Genomic DNA, 27,329 nt, shown 5'->3' on the forward strand with positions numbered 1-27,329 from the left:
AAGTGTGGAGAAATCCAAATGGGATAAGGCCAATTATAAGATTCAGAAGAATGGGATCCCTGGGTGGCGCAGCGGTTTAGCTCCTGCCTTTGGCCCAGGGCACGATCCTGGAGACCCGGGATCGAGTCCCACGTCAGGCTCCTGGTGCATGGAGCCTGCATGGAGCCTGCATGGAGCCTGCTTCTCCTTCTGCCTATGTCTCTGCCTCTCTCTCTCTCTCTCTGTGACTATCATAAATAAATAAAAAAAATAAAAATAAAAAGATTCAGAAGAAAATGCTCCTAAAATAAAAAAGATTATGTATGGGAGGAGAGAAAGCACTTCACATCTCTGTTCAACATACTTGGATCTTTTAAAACTGATCTACATGAGTGAAGTTTCCATTTCTATTAAAGCATTTATTTTACACATATTGGAGCTAGTGTCCCCCACCGTCCACCTCCCCCCACCCCCCGAGCGGTCTCATTCTTTCTCAGACCTACCTGCCATATCTAATCACTTCGAGCAATGTATGCAAGCAGAAAAGGGAAAACAAAAGTTCTTTCCAACTAAAATAGACCCACTCCTCAAGACCTTGGCTAGGAATTATGTTGTTAATTCATTATTAAATGAGATACTATAACAACTTTCCTAATGAGATACTATGACTGAGTTCCTAAACTTTAAAAGGCAACATCCATTAAAGAAAAAATCAGTGGCATGAGAATACAACCATCTAGAGGCTTTGTGCCCCACCCACGAGGTCTAACATATTAAGCCACTTAAGTACCAAGATTAGTTTGAAATCTTGTAGCCAACAGAATTGGCATATTGTTTATAACAGCTTAACTGTGAAACCTTGTTTGTGTCGTGAGGACAAAGACATCACCTTTCATTTGCATTGCCAACACAAGAAAGGAAAGTACCATTTCTAAACTGTAAAAGATCCAAATTATGAAGAAACTGTGCTCTCCTCAATACTAATGAGAAACGTTTGGGATACTACTTGTCACATACAAGCAGATATTCCAAGAACACTTTCAAATAGTAATAAACGAAGTAAAATATGCACGGTTCACAGACCCAGAAAGACTTGTGCAATTAGCAATAGAAATGTGATGGCAAGTCAGTCTCAGTCCAATGACTCTGGAAGGCATCACAAAGCCCTGGAAAGGACAAGAGAGGGGTTTGGAATCAGACTGATCTGGGTTGAAATCCTGCTTCTGTGGCTTCTCATCCAACACTGACAAAGAAACCTAAGTTAACATTTCAAAGTATTTCCTCACCCACAAAAGTGAGCAATCTAGACCTCAGAGGCTGATGCAAACTTTATTATGTGAATATTCAATACTAAAAGCAAACACTTGTGTAGCATTTGTTATTAGGCTGCCTTCAGTATTTTATATAAATTCAATTATTTTGTTTTCCTAACAACTGCAGGAGGTATGCAGTTCTATTAGCACCATATTACAAAATGAGAAATGCAAAGTATGGGAAAGATCAAGTAACTGGTTCCAGTCCATACAGTCATGAAGTAGCTGAGCTGCACATTCAACCCAAGTAGCCTGGATCATTTTAGCTCCGAACCACTAATATATTATAATACCATTATTAAGTCAATTAATTAAATTAAAATAAATTAAATCAACTAAAGAGAAAAATTATCAGTTACCAGTTTACAGGAACAAGAATTATATTAGTAGAATTTATTTATCTGTTGCTATTGATCTTAATTCATCAATGAAAATGGTAAGTGGTTATTGCACCAACTAGTTCTCCAATATTCTAAATATGTTAAACATAGAACTGTTTAGTGAATTGGAGTATGTGCAAGAGTTATCCCAAGAAAACCCCCAAGGTAATCTTAACCCTAAGTAAAGCTAACTAGAAGTCTGCTAAATGCACATTCCAAATAATGATATAAGCCAAAAAGCATATGCAATTTAACATATAAACAACAAATTATTGCTTTTTTTTAAAAAAAAAAAGCTCTATATCTGCTAATGATTCTGGAATGGGTGGCACTTTTATATAGAGAGCTCTACATTCAGATTATTTTAGACAAAAAATAAAAAAGGAAGGAAGAAGCTGTGAGGTCTAAGTCCCAAAGGCCGGCTCCTCCACCCTCCTCATTAGCACTTTCCCAACAAATACCTCCCATGACATCACTCTGATTCCGACTTGAGATGTGCCATGGTTTTTTTGGAGACAGTAAAGCCCCATTCTCACAGCAACCTTTAAAAGAGAGAAAACTTGAATGAATATTCTTTCGCCATTCATGTCCTTGCAATTACTTGGAGAGAAAATGCACTTAGCAAAGGCAGCATGCAACTAAACTTTGTGAATACTTGTAAATAATCAGTACTTCCTGAAACAGCAACCCCAAGTTTGCTCTCCATCACCAATAAGTGAATTACACAGAGCATTCATTCCTGATTTCCATCCTACTGTGCAAGGACCCCTTTCCTACACCATCTCCTCCATCTTACAGCACCAGATGCTGTACAACCACCACACCCAAAACCCCTCAACAGAAGTAAAACTGGCCAGAAATGAAACAACCCCATCAGAGTACAGGACCAAACTTAAGGCCACCACGTTAACATCTCTTTTTTTCTATCTCCAAGGCTCAAAGGGGGGCTGTGGCGTTGGCACTGCTCCAAGGTGATCAAAGCCCTGGCACCCTGTCTATTTCGGGAGACACACCACTGAGCCCTTCTGAAGAGAGGAGGTCACGAGCACACGGAAGCAGTTGGGCTGTCTGTCCATCTGTTGTCAAGCATATCTTGAATGTCCCAGACTCTGCTTAGATTGACAAGAAAAAGCCAAAAGAAAACAAACCACTTTAAATAGCCAAAGCCCTCATTTATTTTGCATTGCAATCTGTAAGGAAGCTGTGCAATGTATTGTCCTCCCTTAGCTCTGCCTCCTCCCTCTGTCCCCCAACATCACCTAAGGCCAAGCCACAGGACCAGGTGGTAACACTTTGGCAACAAACACGGAAATACGATATTGACCCTTTAATGCTTTCTCACAGATATTCCTTTGTACCATTCAAACATTACAACATCCGAGAAAATACTCAATGTTGCACCTAAGAACATAAATGCATTTTACTATTTAATTGAATCTAAAAATGGGCTTTGCAGATTACAACTGGAAAAGCCATAATTTTTCAGACAACTAAAATTAGATCATTTTGGTGAATAGAAAACATATCCCAAGTAAAGCAATAAATTTAACACAGAAAGCCTCCAGCAGGGAGGGCAGAGTTCATGACTATCTCTCTATAGCCTTTTCCAGAGTTTAAAAGCCTCTTTGGAGAACTGTCCTGCATTAACCACAGGGACTGCCAGAGCACCAAAAGGAGGTGAATAGATGACTCTGAGCAGTCTGCCTTTAATATCCCTAATTTGTAAATGATGAAACAAAAAATAGCAACAACCAGTTTCTAAGCCAACAAAAGAGAAATAAATGGCAAAATGTTGATCTGGAAACAATTCTGTCCCATTACTAGTAGGGGTATGAACCACTCTATAATGCACATGTGTTTCCAGGGAGTCCTAAGGAGGAAGCGACAACATATGTAGGACAAAAAGTCAAACTGGTTTTCCACAGCAAGATTTCTCCCACTCTTCAGGTCCATCTTTTCACTGCAGGCCAACCATTCAACTCAAACTTCAACCTAAAAAGCCAGCACATGATCAAATCCTTGAGAGGAGTACACATTAAGCTGATGGGTATGGTCATTTTGAAAGAAGAAAATATGGCTTCCTTGGTCCTATTTTCTGATCTAAAGACTTTAAATTTTCCTTGATAATAGATGAAACATAAGTAGCCCAGAGATGAGTGAACAGACATATTTCTCAACTCTACCACAACCTCCTTGTTGATTAAGAAGACAATAGAAATATGTATTCCCTACCCCAATCTACCCATATTCTAACCATGCTCCCCAAAGGCAATGAATATAAATCATATTGTGGGAAAATTACCTTCTGGAAGGATTCCAGGCATCAAAATTTCTCTGAGCCTGGTTGAGACTCTCTATGCCCAGGCCAAACTCCCTCACTCAAAAGATGGCTTCCTTTCTCGTGTCATGTTTTTCTGTTCATGGAGTTGATTGGTTCTTGCATTCTCACAAATGATTGCACAGGAGGATTTAAATGTCATTTTAAAAGAGAAAATCTAAGCAAGCCGAGACCAATCATAGTTCAGTGACTTGTTGAAAACAAAGCTTTCATTGACTCTGATCAGTAAAGCTGTTACTTTTATCTCTGGCCAGTCTATATTGCAAAGAGTCATGGAAAGACATTACTCAAAAGAGAACAGCTACCTCTTAGGTATATAATCACCTGTCAGATCCATGCCAGTCGCTGATCAACACATGGCAGGCATTTCATTTTATTCTTCAAAAATTAAAGTTTTATGAGATTATCCTTTTTACATTTTAAGAACAATTCATTATTACTAAATAAACTCTAATTTCTCTTGTTCATTAAAACCACTTTCCCTAGTATCCTGCCATTCTCTTGCCTAGAGAAACTTAATATTCATGAAATCCAAACACTGTTATAGAGTCACCTTCTAAATCATAAGCACCTCACTTAAAAGCACTCTTCCCCTAATACCACCAGGTAGCATCATGCCTACAGCAGATCTCACTCACTATTTGATCTGCAACTCCCAGCATCTTGACAGGCAACGAAGCTGTACTAGGCCTACAGTTTCCCCTGGTGGTTACTGTGTCCAGCTGTCGGATCTACAGTTTGTGGGACTGGGGCACACCCAAGTACAGATCAGTTCAGAAGCCTTTAGCGCTCCTCATAGATTTATCATGAACATTTTCTACTCCCTCTCATTGGCAAGGTGGGGAGGAGGTGAGGAGATGTGAGGGGCAGTGAAATATTTAAAAACTGAGTAAGTAAAGAATCGCTTTTCAAAATAGTAAACATCTGTCTGCCAAGATTCTTATATATCCCTTTAGTGAGGCAACATCTCTCACCTCAACCCTGGAAAATTGCATCTCAAGAGAAATGTTACAGAATGAGTTGAGTTTTTTCTTTTTTTCTTTTTCTTTTTTTTGTCATTGAGCTAAATTTATTCCATTTAAATGCCCATCATTTATTGGAGGTTAGGTCTCCTTTGCGGGGAGTTAAAATGTCCCTTATTTTATAAAATGGTGGCATGAAAACATTATCACTTTAACAAATTATCCTTACTTGCCAAAGTTAGCAACCTTATTTTGGTCTTTTTAAAAACAACTGATGCACAATTCTTGAAAATAAAAAATCAGAAAGCTATAAAGAGCTCCTGGGTAATGCCCAGTCTCAACCTCCATTTATTCTCATCCCTGCTCTTCTATAATAATTAAGTTTACTAGAGTAAAAGGACATCCCTGCAGGTGCACTAAGATTGAGGTAAGTCCTTGGGCTTCCTTTTCACTGTCCATCACTCTCTTGCCTGTATTATTGACAAACTGCCCTTCACAAAAGATCCATGTTCTTAATACAGAATTTTGTGTTTACCTAGGATGAGAACATTACCAATGGATAGCTGTCATCAAGGCTCAAGTGTAAAAGGGGTCAGATAGATTTAGAAAAATCTGGTAGACTCATGGTTTGAGGTCCTGGAATCTGTAGGAGGGACTCAGACATCTCCAGAGAAACCATTTACTCTAAGGGTAAAGAAAGTCAGGCAAACAAGTTTGCCTCAGTCTTCATCATCTAATCCTGAGGGAGAGGGGATTCTGAGTTCTATGTGGAGTCAATCACTAAGATTTGTTGTCCCTACCCACCCCACAAATCCCCTTCTGAGTAATAAGGAAAAGGGAGGATTCCAAATAAATTGAAAGAACTTTTTGTGTTTTTTGTTGTTATTGTTTGTTTGTTTGTTTGTTTTTACTAAAAACCCATGTTAGACATGAGGGCAAAATATATCCCTGTGATGATATCTACTTTGAGTATAAGTCAATATAGCTCTCACACACCAAGACATCGGATAGTAAGATAGCACAGCTCACTCATGGTACCTTAAAGCAACATGATTCAGTGGCTTAAAACATCACTCCTTAGCTGTGTTGGGAGCATCCAGAAACATTCCCCTTGTCATAAATACTAAGATCTTCAAGATGGATGGACACAGACACACACACACACACACACACACACACACACAAAGACCTCAGTAGATGAGCTCCCTCACCGCCTCTGAGTTGTTGAGTCTACTGTGAGTATATGTGAGCCACTCTCCTGCTCCAACCAGGGCCTCTCACAAATAATAGAGGGATAATATTATTAGAAACAATAAGAGTATGGGCTCAGAGAGGAAGATCCCTAACTTCAGTTGAGGTCAAGAGCCAGAAAAATATGGATCACAGGAGGCTATTACCAACACATGAATTCCAGGATTCCCTGGAATGTGAGCATTCTCATTATTATGTTTTTCAACCTCCAAGTAAATGGCATGCATGTAATTTGCACTTAAACATCTCAAAGAGTGTCAAAATTAAATCACTCTTCATTTGCCTTGGCTTCTAAACCTCCGATCACTAGTACTTTCCCCTTTCCTCTCATTTTCTCATATAAATATGTAGTTAATATACCGAGTATATTAGCAGTGCACTGAAGAATTCCTGGGATGTCTTCCATTTCCTCTTTGTTGGAATGGTCTGCATAGAAGCATCTGTTAGAGATATTGTGGAAATTCCTTTCTGCATCCCTGTAACTAAGAAGAAAACAAAATTAGCATATGGAGAAAATTTTTAAAGCATCTGCAAATGCACTTGTATGCATACACACACAAGCACACGTGGTCTGTGCCCCTGGCATAATCGCATTTTTATATAACTGAAGCCCTTAGACACCATTTTTGGCATAAGCCGCCACTAACATCAGCATTGGGCGTGTGGCTGGGAACTGGAGGCTGTCATTGATAAAGAAACTGAATGTGACAAACATAAATGAAGAGAACCAAAATATCCATCAGTTTGTACTCCCAAGTGTTTCCTTGTTGATGTGCTTCAAAGCCACAGGTAATCTGTTCCTATAAGGAAGATACCCAGCAAACACCCTAATTCACAGTACTTACTTGGTGCACTAGCACTGTGTTAAAAGTAGACACGTCTTAACCTCCCTCACAGTTGAGAAGATAAGCAATGTGGGTGCATGGATAACAAATTAGCTAAGGAAGTATTTAGAGTCTGACAGAACTTGAATCATGGTCTTACCATTGTCTATCTATGAGACTTGGGGCAAGTGACCTCATCTCTATGGGCCTAACTTGCCTCCCTCATAAAATGGAGATCCTCCCCCCGCCCCTCACCCCACCACCCCCAGAGTTTCTGCAAGGACAGAATGAGAAAATGCCTGTGTCATCAGATGTGGCCTGGAACCTCTCCAGTTGCCCCTGGATTAAAGCTAAGGCACCAAGGTTGAAGATGATACAGGCATTCCCCAAGAGCAGCTGTTTTCATCAGAACTTAAAGTACTAGAGTCACTGCTAGCTGACAGAAGCAAAGGAATAAAAAGAATTTGAAAGGCAATCCTCAGAAGAGTAAATAACTGGTCTAGGAAGATAGTGCTGTTGTCATTACTCCCTGGGTATTGCATTCCACCATGAATGTCTGCTGAGGTAGTGTAATTCCTGAGTGGAGAGAGAAGGTTTCAGAAAGAGTTATCAATAGGGAAAAGAAAGAAGAGAATTGGGAGCAGCCTACGATGCCTCCATTGGGCAAAAAATAGGAGTTTCCCAGGGGTGAGGGAGATGGTAGGAAAGAGAGACATGTCTCCACTGTCTCCTCTGCCTGCCTTCCCCATCTGGAGGCTGCCAGCAGGAGACAGACCCCACAAGCAAGACTGGAGTGCAATCCGCGGGGCCAAGAGTGCAAGCATCTGAAACAGTCAAGGCAGAACTCATACAGGCACCTCACTGAGGGCACCACAGAGTAGGCAGGACCATTACAACCATCGGTGAATCAAAAAAGGATTCTGCCATTTTCCATTTACTCCTGCCTCATAACAATACACAGAAAGGGGTGGCCTGGACCTTCGGAGTGAAAAAACGCAGGATACCCCCTCTACACTGCGTTCCCAGTGCCTTAGGCCAAGGCCTGACACAGGCAGAGAGAGGTAGGAGGGGGAGAGTGGATATGGGATTAAAGATATGAACCTGTCTGGAGTGGACTTCAGACTCCCTGTAAGTTCCCAGAAATCAGGGCAATCTGCCCAAGCTAGCATCAAAGAGGACCCATTCTCACATGTTTGAAATGACTGGAGAGAAAAACTGATGGGGCCTCGTGTTTGCACACCTCAAGGAGATCAGATTCCAATAAGCCAGGGTGGCAAATACTGCAGTTCCCAGAAGGTAGGAAACTCAATAAAAGGTGGAGTGGGGAAGGCAGATATTAAAAACAAATACAGGGTTATTTGTAAAATTTAGCTCCCTCATTTTAACTGGAAATATAAAGACAAAATAGTTTTTCTCATAACCTCAATTTCTTTTTCTGTAAAATGAGCTTTATACAATGATCTTAGGAAATAGATGGTCAGAATTACAAAAAAAATAAGAGATATAGAGTGCCCAGTACATTTCTCAAAAAAGTGATCAATCAGTAGATAATACCTTTTATCTAACATTGTGTTTATTTATTCTTTCAGATAGTCTATGTAAATACAGGAAAAAGAAGCTAGATCACTTTTTAAATAAAATAACATAGAGTCGCAAAAATCTGACCACGACAGCATAAATCATACCATTAAAGTTTGCTTCCCAGAATAATTAGGGTTCACCCACTTCTCATGTTCTATGGAAATTACTGTAGCTTAATTCCTATTCAATTGTCCAAAGAAAAAAAGAACAGAAGGTTGGCTGTACAAAACAAACACAGAGCCCATGGTGATAATTGGAATAACAGAATTTAATTTTAGATGACTATAGGAAATGTTGTCCCAAACTAATAGGAGGTTGGCAGCAGTCCCACCTATTAGCATCATGATGCTTATTCTGGCCAAAAAAAAAAAAAAAAGAACAAAATGAGTGGCATGATTCTGAATATATATTTATTCATACTTCAGTTTTTAAAATATATAATGATGGACCATGACATCCCAGGAAGCCAGATTATCACATGTTTTCCAATCGCAGATTTAAAGACATCTCTGCTTTGACTACACTGTGCTGGTAATCCACCCTCGGGAGCTACAGACCAGTAGGAGTCACATAGTGTAAACACGAGTGAGGGTGGCTGGGGGAGATGCTCTCGAGGCAGAAATTTAAATGAAGGGAAAAAAAAATCCAAACTCTCTGTAACAAGAAGCTGCAGCTAGAACACAAATGGAGCATGTTTAGCTTCTGATGGTAAACAAAGGATTGCAAACTTCTACAGACTCCAAGAGGACAGGGCAAGGATGCAGGAGAGTCAGACACTGACATATAGTGGCAATAATAGTGATTCAATGAACATATTGATTACTTTGTGTACCAGGCACTGTACTAACTTTATGTGATGACCTGACGTTATCATCGACATTTAAGTTCACCCCAACCAACCCTGTAATCACTACCATTTTTAAAATGAGAAAATGGAGGTTCGTGGAAGTTAAGTCATCTGCCCTAAATCATTCAAAGGCAGAATCTGACTTGAGATCTAGTAAATCTGCTGTGTGGTATGTCTACTCCAAGGCACATTTTCTCAGTCCTCGGCTCTAAAGTACAAGACAAAGATGCACAGAGAGGAAGAAGGACACAGTATAATGATAAAAACAACATCAGAGGAAAAAGTCCTCATGAACCAGACTTTCCTTAATCCCGGTGCCTCTCAATTCCAAAGGTGAACCTGGTTTGCCTCCTACTTACCTCATTTGTCTCCCACTGTTCTTTCCAGCCCACACTGTCCAAGAAGTGAGCCCACCCCCTAGAAGCGTGAGTTACAGAGACACAAACACAAAGATGTATACTCAGTGGCCCCTTTCCATATTTTACAACAAAGGAAGAAGACTATGCTGCATGAACAGAACACTGTGAAGGTGAGTGAGCTCATGCAGAGTTTACATAAAAAATCTTAAAAATATAAGAAACTTAACCCCAAGCCAATTGGACACACGGCAGCAGAACATTAAGCATAAATGAGACATTAACTTAATAAATCAGTAAAATTTATGCTCTACAGGAAAGGCTCTTGGCACTAGAACTATGATGGACCTGAGAGAGTTGTCAAACCCTCCTTTTATACCCACTTTCAAGCCTAATCTACCCTTTTATCCACTCTACCCATACGTCTGTGTATATACCTCCAGGGTGCAATTCTTCAATTTATTCACACTCTTCCCCACCCGCCAAAAGAACATGTGAGTCCCTCTTATGAACCAAGCAATTACAAAAGCATAGGATGATAGAGGTAAATAATTTAGATAAATCAACAACATAAGCCATGATAAGCACTATGGAAAGGAATAACAAAGAAGAATGAATACAAAATGGGTTGGAGATGGAAGTAGGGGATGGAGGGCTTCTCTAGATTGGGTAGCCAGGGTATGCTTTTCTCAAGATAATGACATTTAGACAGAGACCTGAACGTATAAAAAAATAGTAATCCATGCACACATCTGGGGATAGACCATTCCAAGAAAATGGAATGGTCCATGCCAAAGCCCTGAAGCCAAGCGGGACTTGGGAAACCCACAGATGCCTAGTGGGGCCAACAAAGATCAAAAAAGGGAAGTGGAAGAGGATGCAATCAGAGAAGTGAACAGAGGCCAGGTTACAGGAAAAGTTCACGCTCATGGGGTCAGAGGACCTGGGGGTGGAGTCCAACAATCTAGGTTTTAACAAGCCCGCAGGTGATCCTAATGCGCATTAACATCTGAGCCCAGCAGCCTTATGTGAGAAAGTGGCATGGTCTAATTCGTTTCATCACTTTGTGGTGGTGGATATACAATGCTGAGAGACAGGAGTAAAAGGAGATCGGGGTGAATCTGGAAGCCACAGTGACAGTAGAGACAACTTGAATGGTCTCTATGAATAAACCAGTGAACGAGAGAACAGACAAGTTGAGGAACAGAACAAATGTTTAAAGACAAAGTTCCTAGGGCACAGAGAGACTGTCTCACTCCCTGATGGAGGCTCCATGGGTTACTCCCTCCAGTCCTCCATCTGTGTGATCCTTTGAACAGCTGCTCCCTGCACTCAAGTCTACATCTTGGAGACTAAAAAAAAAGTCTCAGAATTTCTACAAATGACTGGTGTAAGCATGCATCAAGGAGCAGCAGACAATTCTAAGGCTCTCGTAAATAAAGCGGGTCCAAGGGCACTTTTAAAGGAGAAGAGAGGGAGGCTGGGAGGCCAGTGGTTAGACTCAGACTTAAGAAAATAAGAGCAGGAGGGTTAGCACCCTTCTGGACATGGATGGAGCTAGAGAGTCTCATGCTAAGGGAAATAGGGCAGTCAGAAAAACAAAACTATATGATTTCACTCAGATATAGAATTGAAGACAGAAAACAAGTGAGCCCAGGGGAAAGAGGGAGAGACAAAGCAAGAAACAGACTCTGAACTACAGAGAGCACACTATTGGTCACCAGAGGGGAGGTGGGGGGGGATGGGGGTGAAGGAACGCACCAGATGGGATGAGCACCGGGTGACTTCGGGAAGTGCTGAGTCACTATATTGCACACCTGAAACTAATATTACACTGCTAACTGAATTTAAATATTTTTATTTAAATAAATAAAAATTTTAAATAGATGTTTATAAGAAATAAATTTTTAAATAACTTTTTATTTCAACTGAAAAAAGTTTTAATTAAAAAAGGGCTAAAAAATAAAAATTAAATTAAAAATAAAATAAAAAATAAAATAAAAAGGGCTAGCTTATACTCCTTGTTATCCATCCTGATTCGTCCTCTCAACCTAAGGCACCTAAGACTTGATAAACTTTAGGCAAAGCCCTATTTCAGAGATGTGGAAAACCACCTCTTTCCCATCCTCCCTCTGCCCCCCAGAAATACGTAAACTGATACTCAGCACTTCTTACCAATTGCTAGAAATCCCTTTCACTGGAAGAAACACCGTCCTTTTCAGTGAGAGATAAAAAGCCTTAAACTGTGTCTTCCTAAGAGGAACAGCACACAGGTGTGAATACATTAATTCAAGTGCTAGTCATAGAAGATGCTCTCCTGTTTCAGTAGCAAGGAGAAATAGCAAGAGGGTGGTGGACAGGGACACCAGGACTGATGGGAGAGGCAAAGTCAGAAAAGCAGACGTCACAATTCTGACAGCCCACTGGTCCTCCTCATGAGCATGCAGGTGAATAAGGGCAGTGAGCACAGGTACTTGAAGTCCTCAGAAGGTAGCCCACACCCAGGTGAAAATGTGTTCACGGGGCTCTTTGGAACCAGCCAGACACTGAGTCACCTCTTCACATCCGAGTCACAGGCACTGTATTCTTTACACTATGTCTGCAAGAAGTAGAGCTAGAAAAGACCATTTTGGGGCCATGAATCTCCACAGGCTAGGTCTACATAGAGTTAACAGGAGTGTTAAAGCAGTGATTTAGATAAAAGAGAACTCCATCTTGATGTGGGAAACAAAGGCAGAAGAGAAATTATTAAATGTCCTTATGACTGACAGCTCATTGACATACCCTTGAAACAGGCAGAGTGACCTTTGCCTTGGAACACAGATGCCTCCATGTTAACACTTTGCTAAGGGCAACAAGCAATCATAGCCTGACCCTCAGGACCCTGTAAGTCTACTTAACATATAAAAATTCCTTTGGAAACTTCCCTTATCTCAACCCACCCCCCTGAGACACATGCTGGTGATCATCCTCTAAGCATATAACTCACCAATGTACATCTGAAGGGTCTCATGACCCAGGTTTTATAAGACAGTAATAAATGACCCTTTCCCAACAACAGCTAGTCCCCTTGGAAACAGCAAGGTCCTGGATACCTTGCTTCCAAAATTCCTTACAGACTTAGGTTCACCCTAACTCCCTCCCAACTTGAAAGTATAAAATGGGCCACTCCTCATGACCGGGGTACAGCTCTTCCTGCCCACGGGTCATGTCCCCATGCTTTAATAAAACCACCTTTTTGCACCAAAGACGTCTCAAGGATTCTTTTCTTGGCCATCAGCTTAGAACCACATCTTGCTAATGGAAAAAAAGAATTTTCTGCTGATTATGGTAATATTGTTTAGTTACCTCTTCTGCATAGTTCTAACATCCCCATTCCAACTGAATCAGTTATGATTTCATTTCAAAACAGAGGGCATTCACTATTCCAGGAAATGCTTTGTGGTTGATTACTGGTATTGTCTTTAAAATATTAAAAATAATAAACATAAGAGCAAACAAGTATGTAGTGCTCGCCACACACAGGAAACTGTTCTCAGTATATTGACTAATTTTTTTTAATTTTTTTCTTTTTTTTAAGGATTTTATTTATTTATTCATGAGAGGCACAGAGAGAGAGAGAGAGAGAGAGAGAGGCAGAGACACAGGCAGAGGGAGAAGCAGGCTCCATGCAGAGAGCCTGACATGGGACTCGATCCTGGGTCTCCAGGATCACACCTCGGGCTGAAGGCGGCTCTAAACCGCTGAGCCACGGGGGCTGCCCTATATTGACTAATTTAATCCAAATGTCACACTGTGGAAGCAGCAAATCCAATGAGAGTGATTAAGTTTTATTTTAGAATACATGGGGAGAGATTAATTTGACATCATCTACCTCCGTTAGGATAAACCATTTAAAATCACTAATGGCCTCAAACTAAAAGCCATCTCACAAGTTTAAATAATATGCTTTTCCTAGTACTGCACTTTTGAGGATTGATGTGAAAACGTTTCAAAGCAATTCCCTTTGAAATGACAATTAACATAATTATCAAGCACTTGAAGTATGTGGCATTGTACTAGATACTGAGATTATTTTTCCACTAAATTTTCTTTTGTTCTGTTTTTGTTTAAAAAAAAATTACACTACATCCTAATAGCCAAAAATACATCCCTGTTCCCCATGGCATTGACTATTAGCCCCAAGTGTTAAAGGATGCTCGACACCATTTCACGAGGTACCAGGGTTTGAATCTTGACTCCTCAAAAGTTCTTACAATCTTACACAAATAAATCGCTGCCACGCATACAGAAGAACATTCAGATATAAATTAAAAATACATACTGCCCCTCATGTCAATGAGTTTAATTCATTCATTTTAAGCTAGATTGCATCAGAAAGTGAATTTAGGTTTCTGTATTTCCAACTGTTTTTCTGCCATAGCCAATCAAAGGCATACCTTACACTTATTTGGAGTTTTCTATTTACAGAATATGCTCATTGAAATGACCTCATTTATCCATGCATCTCATCCTCGATTAGTTGTTACCATCATCCTTTGCAAAACAGATAAAGTTACTTTAAAGTTCTATGTGCCTGTGAGGCCTTGGGCTCCTGTTTCTCAATCTTGTCTTCTTATGTTACTTCATATCACCACAATGTCAAGAAACAGAAGATTAAGGAAAACCATGTAGCATGTGACACTAAGGAAACCAATGCCTCTCACTGAACTGTAAGGCTTGTAATGATTTTGAGTAAACTTTACTAAAGAATTCTAAAATCTCTTGTAAAGCCTCTCCTTTGGTACCATTAAACCTTACCATATTCCCAGGGCAATGGATTCAATGGTTGAGAAGAGGAGGTTAAGAACACAAGAAGAAGAAGGAAAGAAAGGCAATACCAAAAGGGAATCATTTAAAAGGGTTAAATGCAAGTAAGCAAAAGGCAAAAGGAAATCACTGCAGGGGTCCCAACGAGCCCCCACCCCACATTGGGAGCACCGCCAGTGTGAAATAAGACCCATCTGGGTGGCAGAAAACCACATGTTCAACAGCTAGCTATGTTTGAGTAATTATCTTTAATTTGCCCCAAATAATGATGAAAATCCATTTTACTTACCCAATAACTTGGTGCTCATAATACTGCAGTGTCCTCTTGAGAGTCTGCTGTATCGTCTGAGGCTGGAGGATAACAATAATAATAAAATATATTATCAGCAAATCAGTGCCATTCCCATTCTGAGCATCAGAGACAGATACAGAGCTTCTGATTTATCTCATACGTATTTTCACTTTACAATATTAACCCATTATGCATTTTGCCATGTATGTTCCCCACAGGAACTAAGAGGCATTCAGCAATTACCCAGAATTTCTCGGTTTCAAGTGTGATAGCATTTCTTAGCCATATTTTTCCCAATTCTTTAGTACCAGTCGCCGACAATAAACCAAGGCATTGTGGGCAATAGAGGGGAGGTGTATTGAAGGAAATGTAGGCCATGCCCAGGTCAAACCTGACTCCCTCAAGGAGTCCTCCCAGGCAAGGGTTCCAGCAAGGGTTCCAAAGCCCCCTGGAGCGGCCACAAGTGCTCTGGACAAGAAATAGGCAAAGACCTAAGTCATTCTTGACCAAACAGCATAATCCTTCCCTCTTCATGACAGCTGAAGATAGTTTCTTAATTCCAGATCAAGACATTTTTCTTAGACTTACTTAGGCAACAGAGCCTGAGCTTGGAGTTTCTTGACCCAGGGAGCCGTAAAGATCCCAGAACATAGATATAATTAAGAAATTATGGTGAAAACCTAAGTCTCAGTGGCAAGAGTGAATTTTTTAAATATAAAAATGCAGTCAGCTGGGCAGAGCACAATGTGTCACAGGCTCATCAAACGATTGATTCATTATAGCCATGGATGAATTTTAGGGGAATATAAGGACTCTAATGCAGAGCCTCGGCATGCGAGGCAGCTTGGTAGTTTAGCAGTCTCATGGACTGCCTCTAATTAAGCACACAAACCCAGATGAGGTCTAGAAAGGTCTCCTACAGGAAGGACCTACCACAGCGCTGGTGCCTAACAAGCAGTTAATAAACACCAGTGTATTACCCACCCCTAATCTTTCAAAGTGGCTATCTTTAAAATTTTAAATTTAATTTAAAAAAAGTAATTTAAAAAAGACTACAGACATTGTTGGCCAAGTTCTTAAAGTCCTTCCCTGTTTACCTCCCTATGAAAACATCCAGGACAGAAGTAGCAACCTCCCCACCCAATACTCTTCCAAGTTTTAGCCTCCTTTTTGGTTGGAAAGGGTTATTCTAGAGCTAAAAGAAAATAAACTTCGATTAAATCAAGGGCATCCACTGAAATATGTTCTATGCTACCACTTAGGAAAGCCCTTTCACTGAGCAAATCTAAGGCTTCACTTTAGCCAAACCAAGTCAGAAACTAATTTTAGGAGGAATCAGCCTCCAAATGTTCAAGGAAATAGGTATAGGGCTAATACTTTCCAGGGCTGTTTTTCATTTATACCACGTCAAAAAGATGAACAGGAAGCTTCAAACTGTCAGATGTTTCTGCTCTTCAGGATGGAATCCAAGCAGAGTAAATAGAATGTATCTAAGGAAGAAAATCACGTCTAATCCAAGAAGCAATGGGGCTGTTGAGAAATCTAAGGAGGACAAGTAGACACAGCAATCCTAGCGCACGGGAGAAGTGTCCTTTAAAAACTCAACCCAGGGCCAACCCAAACCAAGTCATTATCAGTCACTGGCTCAGTACCCTTGGGATCTGGGTCTCCAGCACTGGCTTGGCAGTTTGTGAGCTAAGATAACTTTCTCTTTGGCAACACGCCCTAAAAGCAGTGAATATGCACAGAGGGATTATCCTTCCAATAACCTTTGGTCACACAACAGGGAACAGAAAGCAGGACCTCAAGTGCACAGGGCCAGTTAAGACCAAAATGACCTCATTTGTACAAAAGGACATTTTTTTCCTGCACCAGGAATTTCCCAGTCATTAAAAAGCACATGTTTGTAAGAAGCATGGAGACTTTGAAAGAGTGTATTTTTTTTCCTTTTGTAAAGCAATTACTTTTTTTCCCCAGCAGGAGTTAAATTTATAGTTTCCAAATACATTAAAAGGAAAACATTCTCTGGACATATCTGACGAAGCTTCAACTTGGAAAAGCATTTATACAGGCCCTATTGGTGGCTGAAGCCAGTGGGCATGTCCTGGTGGTCTAAACCACAAGTGTGGAGGCTGAGGGCAGAGCATCTCCTCATCATCAGCAAGCCACGCCTGACTTCCACACACACTTGACTCCCTAAGAACATCTTGTCACCATGGATTCACTGAATCTTCTTCAGAGTTTCCCTGTTTGCTCACCCAATGGCTCTGATTACCAGTGAAGACATCTTCACGAAATCTTAGGGCCTCTCTGATCTGAATTAAAAAAGCAAGACACGAAGACCCACATGTGGGCCAAAGCCTTCCACAGGGGCAACTTCTGCCTTAAGAGCCATAGGGTACCTTTCATAGTGTCCATGTCTGCCGGTGATGCAAGGCGGCATATTAGGGGGAAAAATAGGGGCTTTGTAGATATGCAAATTATATTCTCTCTCTATATATATATATATATATATTCTCTCCTCCACACCTGTCCCCTATTCAACATTTCTACAGGCCACAATCCCATTCCTCTTATCCATATCTATCCCTTCCTTCTTTTAAGAAGGTGGTTAGAAACATGATTTTAGAAAAGGGGATTTAATAACAAAGTGAGTTCAAAATCCAGCTCTGTGACTCACTAGCTAGATGACCTTGGGCAGTTTACTTAAGTTCTCTGAGATAGGATTCCTTATGTACACATTATGTTTATGGAAATTAATTGAAATAAAGCAAAGTCTCTGGTGCACAGTAGATACATAATAAATACATAAAAAATGATAGTTATGACTATGCTCAGCTGAAAAACATGGCTCCCACCCTCAAGAGTCTGGTAATCTACCCTGCAAGCCTAATGTTCCAAGATCCGTATCACCTAAAAAATCAATAGATCTACTATTACTGCTGGTGCAAATTCCAGTAGACAGAAGAAACAATTTTTTAAAATGGCAGCAGAAAGTATAAATACTTCCAATGAAAACTTCAGATCAGTCCAGAGATGGTGATAAAAGCAGAATTCTGAAAATTAAGGTTGAGGACAGACCTAGAAAGCAGGCTTATAAGTGAGAAGGGCACTGAGGCACCACAGCTAGGTCAGGACCCCAGGAATTAAGCTCTACAAGGAATAAAAAGCCACAAACCTCCTTCCTAGAACACAAAGAATGTGCAACAGAAGAATCAGGTGGCCTCATAAATTTCTAACCATATGCTGCAGGATCTGAGAGACAAGGCTGGGTAAAAAGACAACCCACACTTCCTTTCATAAAAAGACAATCAAAGAGATCTGTGATTCTTCTCTGCTCACCCCAAACTAAGATAGAGATAGAACCCTGCTCAATAGGAAGAAGCACTAGACAGGAAGACAGCTGGACAGACAGGGCAGCCATCTGGGTCCTTACACAGAAGGTACTTGAAAGCTGCCATCAAGTGGCCAAAAGAAGCCATCTTCATCTCTAGTCTCATGTACAGCTTCACTCTGCTTGGCCAGCAGTACTGACCCTCACAGATTAAATGTTATGCTCCTGGAAGGTCATGGGATCCAAACAGCCAGCCATGAAACAGTCCCAACAGAGCCGGAGAAGTGGTCCCCGAGGAGTGGGAGGAAGCAGTTCCCAGCAGCTGCCCCTGCAGGCTGAGGCAGCCCTGCTCTGGATCCATCTGCACCAGATGGATCCCAGGACCAGGCAGGAGCAAGGAATCCAGATGCGTGCATGTGTGTGCAGGAAACACGATCATCACCAGGTAGAGCACACACTCACCTCAATTTTAGAGATTAAGAAGTTGATTGGTTAAGTAAATATGGCGTAATCACAAAGCTGGTAAGTGAATCGGCCATGGCAGGCCAGGACTGGCTTCCAAGTGCACCCTGTTTCTACTAGATGCCTTGAGGGTTCCTCTCACCTTTAACATTCTGGGATTCTACACTGTTTAATATTGACAGCACTTCATCATGCCAAAAATAGCCACAACCTCGCAGGTAATTTAAACACAAACTTCTCATTTCTGCTTTATGGCACAGACCCACAGGCTACAGAATTAATGGAAATAATAAATCCATGCTCCTTTAAAGAAATATCTGTAAATAGCCATGTCATTTTATTTACTTAAATACAAGAAAATTAAGTATCAATGTCAGAAACTAAATGATATGAATAGACATTTAACTAATAATGCTCTAAGCCAGTAGTTTTCTATTCTGTCTGCACATTAAAATCACCTTGGAGAGTTTTTAAAAAATACCAGTACCTGAGCTCCACCTCCAAATTTTCCAATACAACCGTCTGGGAGACTCCGTTGCTTCTAATGTACAGTGAGGACTGAATATCTTTCATTTAAGGTATAAACATGATGATCAAGACCATAATCCTCTACAAATCTTTCTTGAACTGAATAAGTCAGCATTAATGAGAAGTTTCTTTACTCATATATCAAGAGAAATAAGCTTCTGAGGGGTGTTCATACATAATTGCCAAATTCAACACAATTCATTCATTAACTGTCATAAATGGCTTATAATCAAATATGAATTTCTTAGATAAACAAAGAGCTATGCTGCTTGAGGCATAAACATAGGATTTTTTTAAATTTCCACATAATTCACTCCCATGCACTCACATCAGCATTAGATGTTACACAGACAAATACATATAACATAGCAGCTAGTATGACACTTACTGCATGTGAGTAGAATGGTCTGAGTAGAATCAATCTGATGAGATGTAAGCTGTCATTATTTTACAGATAAGAAAATCAAGACACACAAAGTTTGTGTTGCCCTACGTCACACAGGTAAAAAGAAACAAAACCAGGGTTGAGTCTCAGGTAATCTGCTCCAGAATCCAAGCATATAATCTCCAACCTATACTGTACTTAACATTTAAAACTATATTTGGTTAAGCGCTTTACAGTTCACATTTTTTAATACATGTTATCCCAACTGATTCTTGCACCAATCCAGTGAAATAGTGAGGCTGGTGTTATCATCACTCTCTGACTGAGAAAGAACCAAAGTTAGAGACATTACAAGTCCTCTTTTGCAAAGAGAGCATTTCTACCCTTAGGAAATTGTCTTCAAACAGAAAGCACTTTTTTAATATCAACATACAATTAAAGAATCACATGGATTCAAATTAGTTGTCTGCTTCTTGAGAACACATTTAACATTCTTTCCACCAAACCTGCATACACAAAGAAAGCCACAGGCAAAATCATGAAGTCTTGCCTAAGATGCAAGACTTAGCTCCCCCTCCCTTAGCTTCTTTTTTTAAAAGATTGTATTTATTTATTTGGGTGAGAGAGAGTGAATGTGAAACAGCACACAAGCAGCGGGGAGAGGCAGAGAGAGAAGCAGACTCTTTGATGAGCAGATGAGCAGGGAGCCCTATGCTGGGCTCATCCCAGGACCCTGAGATCATGACCTGAGTTGAAGGCAGATGCTTAACCAACTGAGCCACCCAGGCACCCCATCCGCCCCATTAGCTTCTTCTCCTCCTTTGCCTCAGCCCTTTCCTATGCGCTGGGAGTCTAATACATTTATGCTGCATTCTGATGGGCCAATTCCCTGCCTCCATTACCTAAACTCCCTAAACAGGTCTCCAGAAAAAACAGTGCATATTCTCCTTCCTTTTCTCATCAAAATTGTAAATCTTTTTAGTACCCTGATTTCAGATAGTGTTCAGAAGGAATTACACCTCCATTTCCTCAAAAAAGTGATCCCCGGGCCTAAGGTAGATGACAGTAAAAAATGAACTTCCCTACGTGATAAACCATGATCTGAAACACTAATCATGGGATTGCGGTGAATAGGCCTATCAGTGAGAGAGAAACTTTGGACCAGGAGCATTTCTCAGCCTCCATATCACACTAGGGGACCTCCACATTCTCCAGGACGTAGGAACATTTTGCATATTAGGAGATAATATGCCAAATTCCATCATTGAACATGACCAAAATTACAATGTTAGATACCCTGCCTTTATGGTGAAGCCTGAAGACACCTATGGGTCAAATGATATGATTGGTATTACTAATAAAACTAGTCACAACAATAAGTCACTTCCGACAAGCGGCTTAACTACTTCTGAAAGAGATGTAATTGCAGTAATCATCAAACTTGCTAAATATGCAGACAAAATATTCACTTTCCCAGCCTCTGACTAAACTCACCACATATAAACCCAAAAAAAAGAAAAAAAAAATAGACGGCAAATTAAATATAGAACTTTGAGTCAGGACCTCTGTATTTCAAGCCCAGCTGTGCTACTGACCTTTTTATAAAATTAGCCAAAATCTCTTCACCTGGGAGTAGGAAACCTTGGGAAAAAAAAAAATTCCTCTATTTTCCCATCTGAAAAATGCTAGTAAGAAATTCGTAGTTCTCAGGAACGTTTTGAAGTAAAGCCTTGCAGAGTTAAGCACTGGAAATGGAAAACAGAGGGTCAGATCATACTGGAGATCCCACCATCTCTCAGGAAGCTGAGCCTTACCATTTCTAGTGAATGACACCAGTAATTTGCTAAACAAAACTGGCACTCCAGGTAATTAATCACAAAAATCAAAAGTGAAAAGTGTGCTAAGAGAAAAAAAGCAAAAACTAAAGATGCACTATAAAGTAAAGTTCTACCCATACTGGTTGAAAATCTGCATGATTTCCTCCAATCTCCATTTTATTCTCCTTGTGAACACAAGTACACATCTGAGTGACCTCACAAGAGCTTAGGGTGAAGGCTGACATTATGCTAATTGACCCATACAGGAATTCAAAATAATGACCTTGGCCTTATTAGAAGTATGTTCTGATTAGCAAAGCACAGTGCTTATCATCATTGTAATTACTGATTGTAACTGAATATACTTACCATATAATCCAGGGTATAATTAAGTCTTCCTTTACAAAGTATGTTTGCTTTCCAAGCATTTCCCTCTTTTTTATCTTAACACCTTTCCAAAAATAGCCATTGAATTTCAGTTTGATACAAGACCTAATACCAACAATACTCACTTAAGCTGAAAATATACATTCCTTAAACTGAAAAAGCTCCAAAGGGTGATTTATTCAGCCCTTCCCCTACCTCAGACGAGAGCACATTTATGTTATCCAAGAATTTTGGATGTTTTTCAACAAATAACACCACCACTTTCAGTTTGTATAACACTTCACAGTTTACCAAGCACTTTCTTTTCTTTCATCTCATTAGATAGTCACAACAACCTCATGAGTCTCAGAAATAATTATCCACACTCTACAGATAAAAAATTGAGATCTAGAGGTCAAAGTGGCTTGCCTCAGCTACACAGCTGGAAAGAGCCACCAACAAGACAAGGAGTTAGGTCTCCTATGATTTTTCTCCCAGGCAAGTTCTCGCCCATTAGTAATTTATTTGGCTCTGCTGATGATTAAAATAGCCTTCCATGTATCTATCTGAAATCCCTTGTTTCCTTTATTTATTTGTAATGTATATGAGAACAATATTTTCATTTTGTTTTCCCAAATTCACAAATTGTTATTCTCATTTAAATAGTTCTGATATGATTGTTGTCTTCTGTATTGGGTAATTTGGGGAGAAACATGCTTGACTGGTCACATCTTTGTCCACTTGGCCATCTGAATAAAAAGTAGACTGAATAAAAATATGGAGAGAAGATGGTACTGGTTCTAGACACCTTCTCAGGGCAGTGGATCATGCTGTCCTACAAACCAGGAAGGACGTGGCTCCTTCCCAAACCCTCACACCAAACAGAATCTCACAGATGGCCCAGGGCTGACTCAGTCCACAAAGTGAAATAATGCTAAATTTTCTGGATTAAACATTGTCAGAGAAGTCAACACATTGTTGACTGCTAAGTATCAAACACCAAGCCCAACATGTTACATGCAACAACTCATTTAGTCCTTACAAAAATCCCATACAAGAGGAAGAAATATCACCCCAATTTTATAAATGTGAAGGAAACTCACCCCAGACAAATCAAAAAACATGCCCAAGTCATGTAGGTAGTGTCTAAGTCTACATATGTGTCTCCTCTCTGTATGCCTGCCTCCAAAAAGCCAAGCTTTTAATCTGCTTTTCTAAACTGAAATCCATTCTTCTATACTCAAGACAAAAAAGGTTACGGTTGAAAGGAATTAACTCGGCTAGATTGTGTGATTTTGGGTACAGCTTTTTATTTTTCTAAACCTCAGTTTCCTTTTTTTTATAAAATAGAGAAATTCCTAGCACAACTACTTCTCAGGGCAAAATGAAATAAAAGTACAAAGTATGATACATATATATGTGTTAAACGATGATTCTATGAAAAACAAATCTCTTGATGAGCAAGTAGTCAAAAAATTGTTAAATTGAACTAAACTGACCATGTCTAACATCTAGGACAGTTGCCAGGCATGCCTCACAGCCCGAAGATGCCAATTAGATGCTGCAAAGCTAATTAGTGCCATTTCAACTCCTGAATACCCTACCGGATAGGAACAGTCCTCATGTCAGGAAATAATTTCTAGCCCTTTACGACCTCTTTGCAGCCTTCTGCTTGAGGATTTCCAAAGAATTCCCTATTGTTTCCAGTGCTTGGAAGCCACAGAGTGGTGTTTTCCCAACAAGAGCCTGGAAATAAGGGAAGTAATATTTCCTGCCTGACAGTTAAATTATAAAATTAACACACAAAGTGGGGAAATGTTTTGTAACCCTAAATGCACCAGCTTAAACGTTAATTTGTAAAAGGGTGACAGAGAGTTAACTCCAATCATGCAGCCCAACGTGCAGCTCTGGGCAAAGTGGGCCACTGAGACACAGAAGCAACATTGGTAAAGGAGATGAAGACAGGGCTCTGGGAAAGAGGGCAAAGTTAGAGAGGGCAGCCCAAAGGAAAGAGAAATGAGGAGAATAGTTTATGAAACTATCCAACTATCCAACACTGTTCAGGGGCATACTGGCCCTCTGTCACATGGAGAAAGAGAATTCCTAAACTAAAGAAATTCTCCAGCCACCTTGACTAAAGGGGACTCTTGGGAACGGCCGTGGTGCATCAGGTGTCTCTAGCAAGTCTACACCCTACAACCAGAGAGCCAGCTCCTTAAACCGGATTGAAGAATTCGGCATGAGTTTTGCTTTGATGCCAAGTGGATGAAAGCAAACTTTTAATTATGACTTGGCTCATCATGTAGCCTGAGCAGGTAAGAAACATGCTGACCAGACAGACATGGAGTAATAAGCCTCATTTCACAGTTACTGATCATTATAAATAAGTAAATTGTCATGCAGATGCGAACCCAGGTGATGTGGGGTGAATTGCTTAGCCAGTCAGATGCTAAGAGTCTGATGATTTCAGGACACTGACAAAAACAGGTCCTTGGAGTTTAAGAGTCTCACATACTGAACCATCCATAGACTACCTCAGGCGGGTCCTGCCCAGTTCTGCTGCTTCCGCCTCTCTGGGAAGATAGAACTCGAGAGCCTAAATATAGGCAGATTTAGTGTTAACTACAATCTGATGATCCAGACGGATATGAAACGTGCTCACTAGGCAGATAATGACGGCTACGTCATCAGTGTTTATGATGTGCTACATTCCTGAGCAGAGGTACAGAATCGTCACATTTCACTCTGAAAAAAACATGCAGGTAGGAGAACATTAATGCTGCACGATGTGAAAAGCCTTACTTTTTTTCATTTAACTCTATAAGAGCACATTTTTAAAATCTAGGGATAACTCCATTATATAATAACTATTACATTGCTCCCCCACTCCTTCTAGCAAAGTGTTACACCAAGATATGTGTATGTATGGGTTATGCACAATTATATGCAATCTAAGAAGAGAAATATATGCCCTCACTCATGAAACAATTTCTGTGATCACCATACCTTCCTTCATATTCAGAAACCAAGCTAGAAGTAACGTCACTGCTCTTCCCAGGCTCTGCAGCATAAGCTAAGCTGTTGGCAGTGTAATGGTTCTGTCACTCCCGTCATAGATGCCTTACCCATGGGAGCCTGGAGCACACAATCATGACAGTGGACAGGAGAACTGGGTCAGCCTGAAACAGAGCCCTGATGAACAAAGAGCCCTTGTGGTTTCTGACACAGGTCTATGTGGGAGTCACAGCACACTCAGGATCTCAACAATTCACAAGAAGAGGTAAGGTTCAGGAAAACCTGGAGGAAATTGCTAGCAGCCACCCCTTAGCAAGTCACAATAGGAACCATATAAGGGGTGAAGTAGGGAGTTCCTGCTGAACAATGTACACATACAATGTTTGCTGAGGATGGAATAATTCATGGACATGTGGACAGACACACCAGGGTGGAAAGGGCTAGACACAGGACACAAGGTACACGTGGTTGCCGGCTTCTTTACTTTGGGCAAGTCACTTCTCCTCTCTGAACTTTAGCTTCCTTATCCTAACATTGGAGTTAATGATAATTCTTGTCCTGTCTCCTTTATGCCATCTCCTGCATGAATCAGGGTGGGATAATGTGTCTTAAAAAATATGCTTCGTAAACTCTAAAAAAGATGTCATTCACTGCTAGTGGCTCTTCTGTACGGAAAGTGTAGGTTACCACATCATTCCCTCACGGTCCTGAAGTGGGGAAAATTAAGAAGGAAAAAGAAATGTCACTATGCTTTCTGTTCTTTGGTGTTAAAAAAAAAATACAGTGGGTGAAAGCCCCTGATTTTTTAAAATTCTCTTCAAATCGGCTTATACTAACAACTAATCAAATTAAGCTATTTATCACAAAAATGCCCATCATAATAAGAATGGTTGTGGTCATTTTAGAAGAACTCCAACAAAAGACATCAAAATTTGTTCACATTAGAACCAAACTTTTAGCTATGTAGTAATTCTTAGCCATTTGTTCGTCTCATTACCTAACGGAAAATTAGGAAATGGGAAACGGAGTGGGGGGTAAAAGGATGTGAGTAAGAAAGGGATATTGGGAACAGCTGCCTACAGAAGAGAAAGGTTTCTGGCACAGTATTATTTTTTCAAATTCTTTCTAGAATACTATACAGGTTTTAAATATCTTACTCTGCCAATCAGCTCTACAAATATCATTCAAATGTTGACCCATGCAAGTCATATATACACATTCACACCAAACAATGAGAATTGTAATGATATGATGCTTAGGAGCAAGATAGTGACAGGATATCATTCAGCACTTCCCAGCTTCAAAAACATTTTAATTTCCTTGTGCGTACAAGGGCTCTTAACTGGAGTTTCCAAGGCAAACCCAGTGCAGTGGCATCAATAATGGACACAACACATATTAATCAGTAATTTACTCATTTAAGTAGCAAAATCTCCAGAAGCTCTAAGCATTATAAAACATAAGGGCACCGGCTGCCTCATTTGGCCCTGTGAGCTTTATTTCAAATGAACTCTGAAGTAGCAGTGATGGCTCTCTTAAAATAACACATAATAGTTTATGATACCAAATTAATAAGTATAACACCACACAAAGAATTTATATAGATACATCAGGATATATATATATATATATATATATATATATATCCTGATGTATCTACTTGATTTCTACAGACCAAGAACATTAGATAACCTACTGCAGCTATATGAGGTCATACCACTTGTATGGCCATCAATATATCCTAGAGCTTTGTGGGACCAGACAACCAGGTTTGATTTTAGGATTTTAGGTTCACCAAGAGTGTTATCTCCATCCCATCCATTTCCAATCCTCCCAACCCCAAACTTACTTTCCACTCCTTTAAGGCACTAAAATCAAGGGAGGTAGTTTTCAACTAATAATTTAATATAAGCTATTTAAAATACAGTCTGATTAAAATACAGTCTGATTTGTTTAGTGGGAGAGACTCATGGCAGATTTTTGTGGCATGAGATTTTGATAAATGGAGAGAGGGAGAGAGAGATAAGTTGAGAAGAGGGACAACCAGACATAAATGTCCCTACTTCACAATTTTTCTCAATCTTAACTCATAACGTATCAGGGTTTAAACTACTACAAAACACCAGGGCAGAAACCTTGATATGCTCTACTTTGATATGCTCTCACTTACATTTCTGTTAGTTACTCCGGAAGAATAAAATAATAAACTTTGTTACCTTAGGTTTTTAAAATATTTCCAGGCAGGCATATCTTGATTTGATTTATAAATCACATAAAGTACCTGAATACCTTATTTAATGGCCAAGAATTGCTGGTCTGATCACATTTTTACCCTTATACCTTATATATGGTTTTACCATAAAAATGGTAACATTTTTATAGACCCATACTTGAAAGTTACTTACTAATATGTATGCTTTGAAAAATTATGATATCTCTTGGGGTAACTTGCAGCCAAATGTTTTTTCTAATTACATATCCAATGAAATT

General features: G+C 40.0%; 1 protein-coding gene across 5 annotated transcripts in view; it reads right to left on the reverse strand.

Annotated features, from left to right (window-relative positions):
- Positions 1–27,329, reverse strand: part of GUCY1A2 (guanylate cyclase 1 soluble subunit alpha 2) — a 428,883-nt gene that overhangs the window by 383,243 nt on the left and 18,311 nt on the right. For 4 of the 5 annotated variants that reach the window (XR_012028569.1, XM_072821809.1, XM_072821807.1 and 1 more), the window contains exons 2-3: positions 14,930–14,991; positions 6,584–6,705 (exon numbers count right to left, since the gene is read on the reverse strand). Coding sequence is in view for 4 of the 5 variants with exons in the window: in XM_072821807.1 (XP_072677908.1) it covers positions 6,584–6,705; positions 14,930–14,991 (184 nt within the window). In the remaining variant the exon portion in view is untranslated. Of the gene's footprint in view, positions 1–2,133; positions 2,215–6,583; positions 6,706–14,929; positions 14,992–27,329 lie in introns of all 5 variants that reach the window. The other variant, XM_072821808.1, reaches the window with a different exon arrangement.

The sequence above is a fragment of the Canis lupus genome, chromosome 3, assembly GCF_048164855.1.
Source record: "Canis lupus baileyi chromosome 3, mCanLup2.hap1, whole genome shotgun sequence".
Classification (NCBI taxonomy): Eukaryota; Metazoa; Chordata; class Mammalia; order Carnivora; family Canidae; genus Canis; species Canis lupus.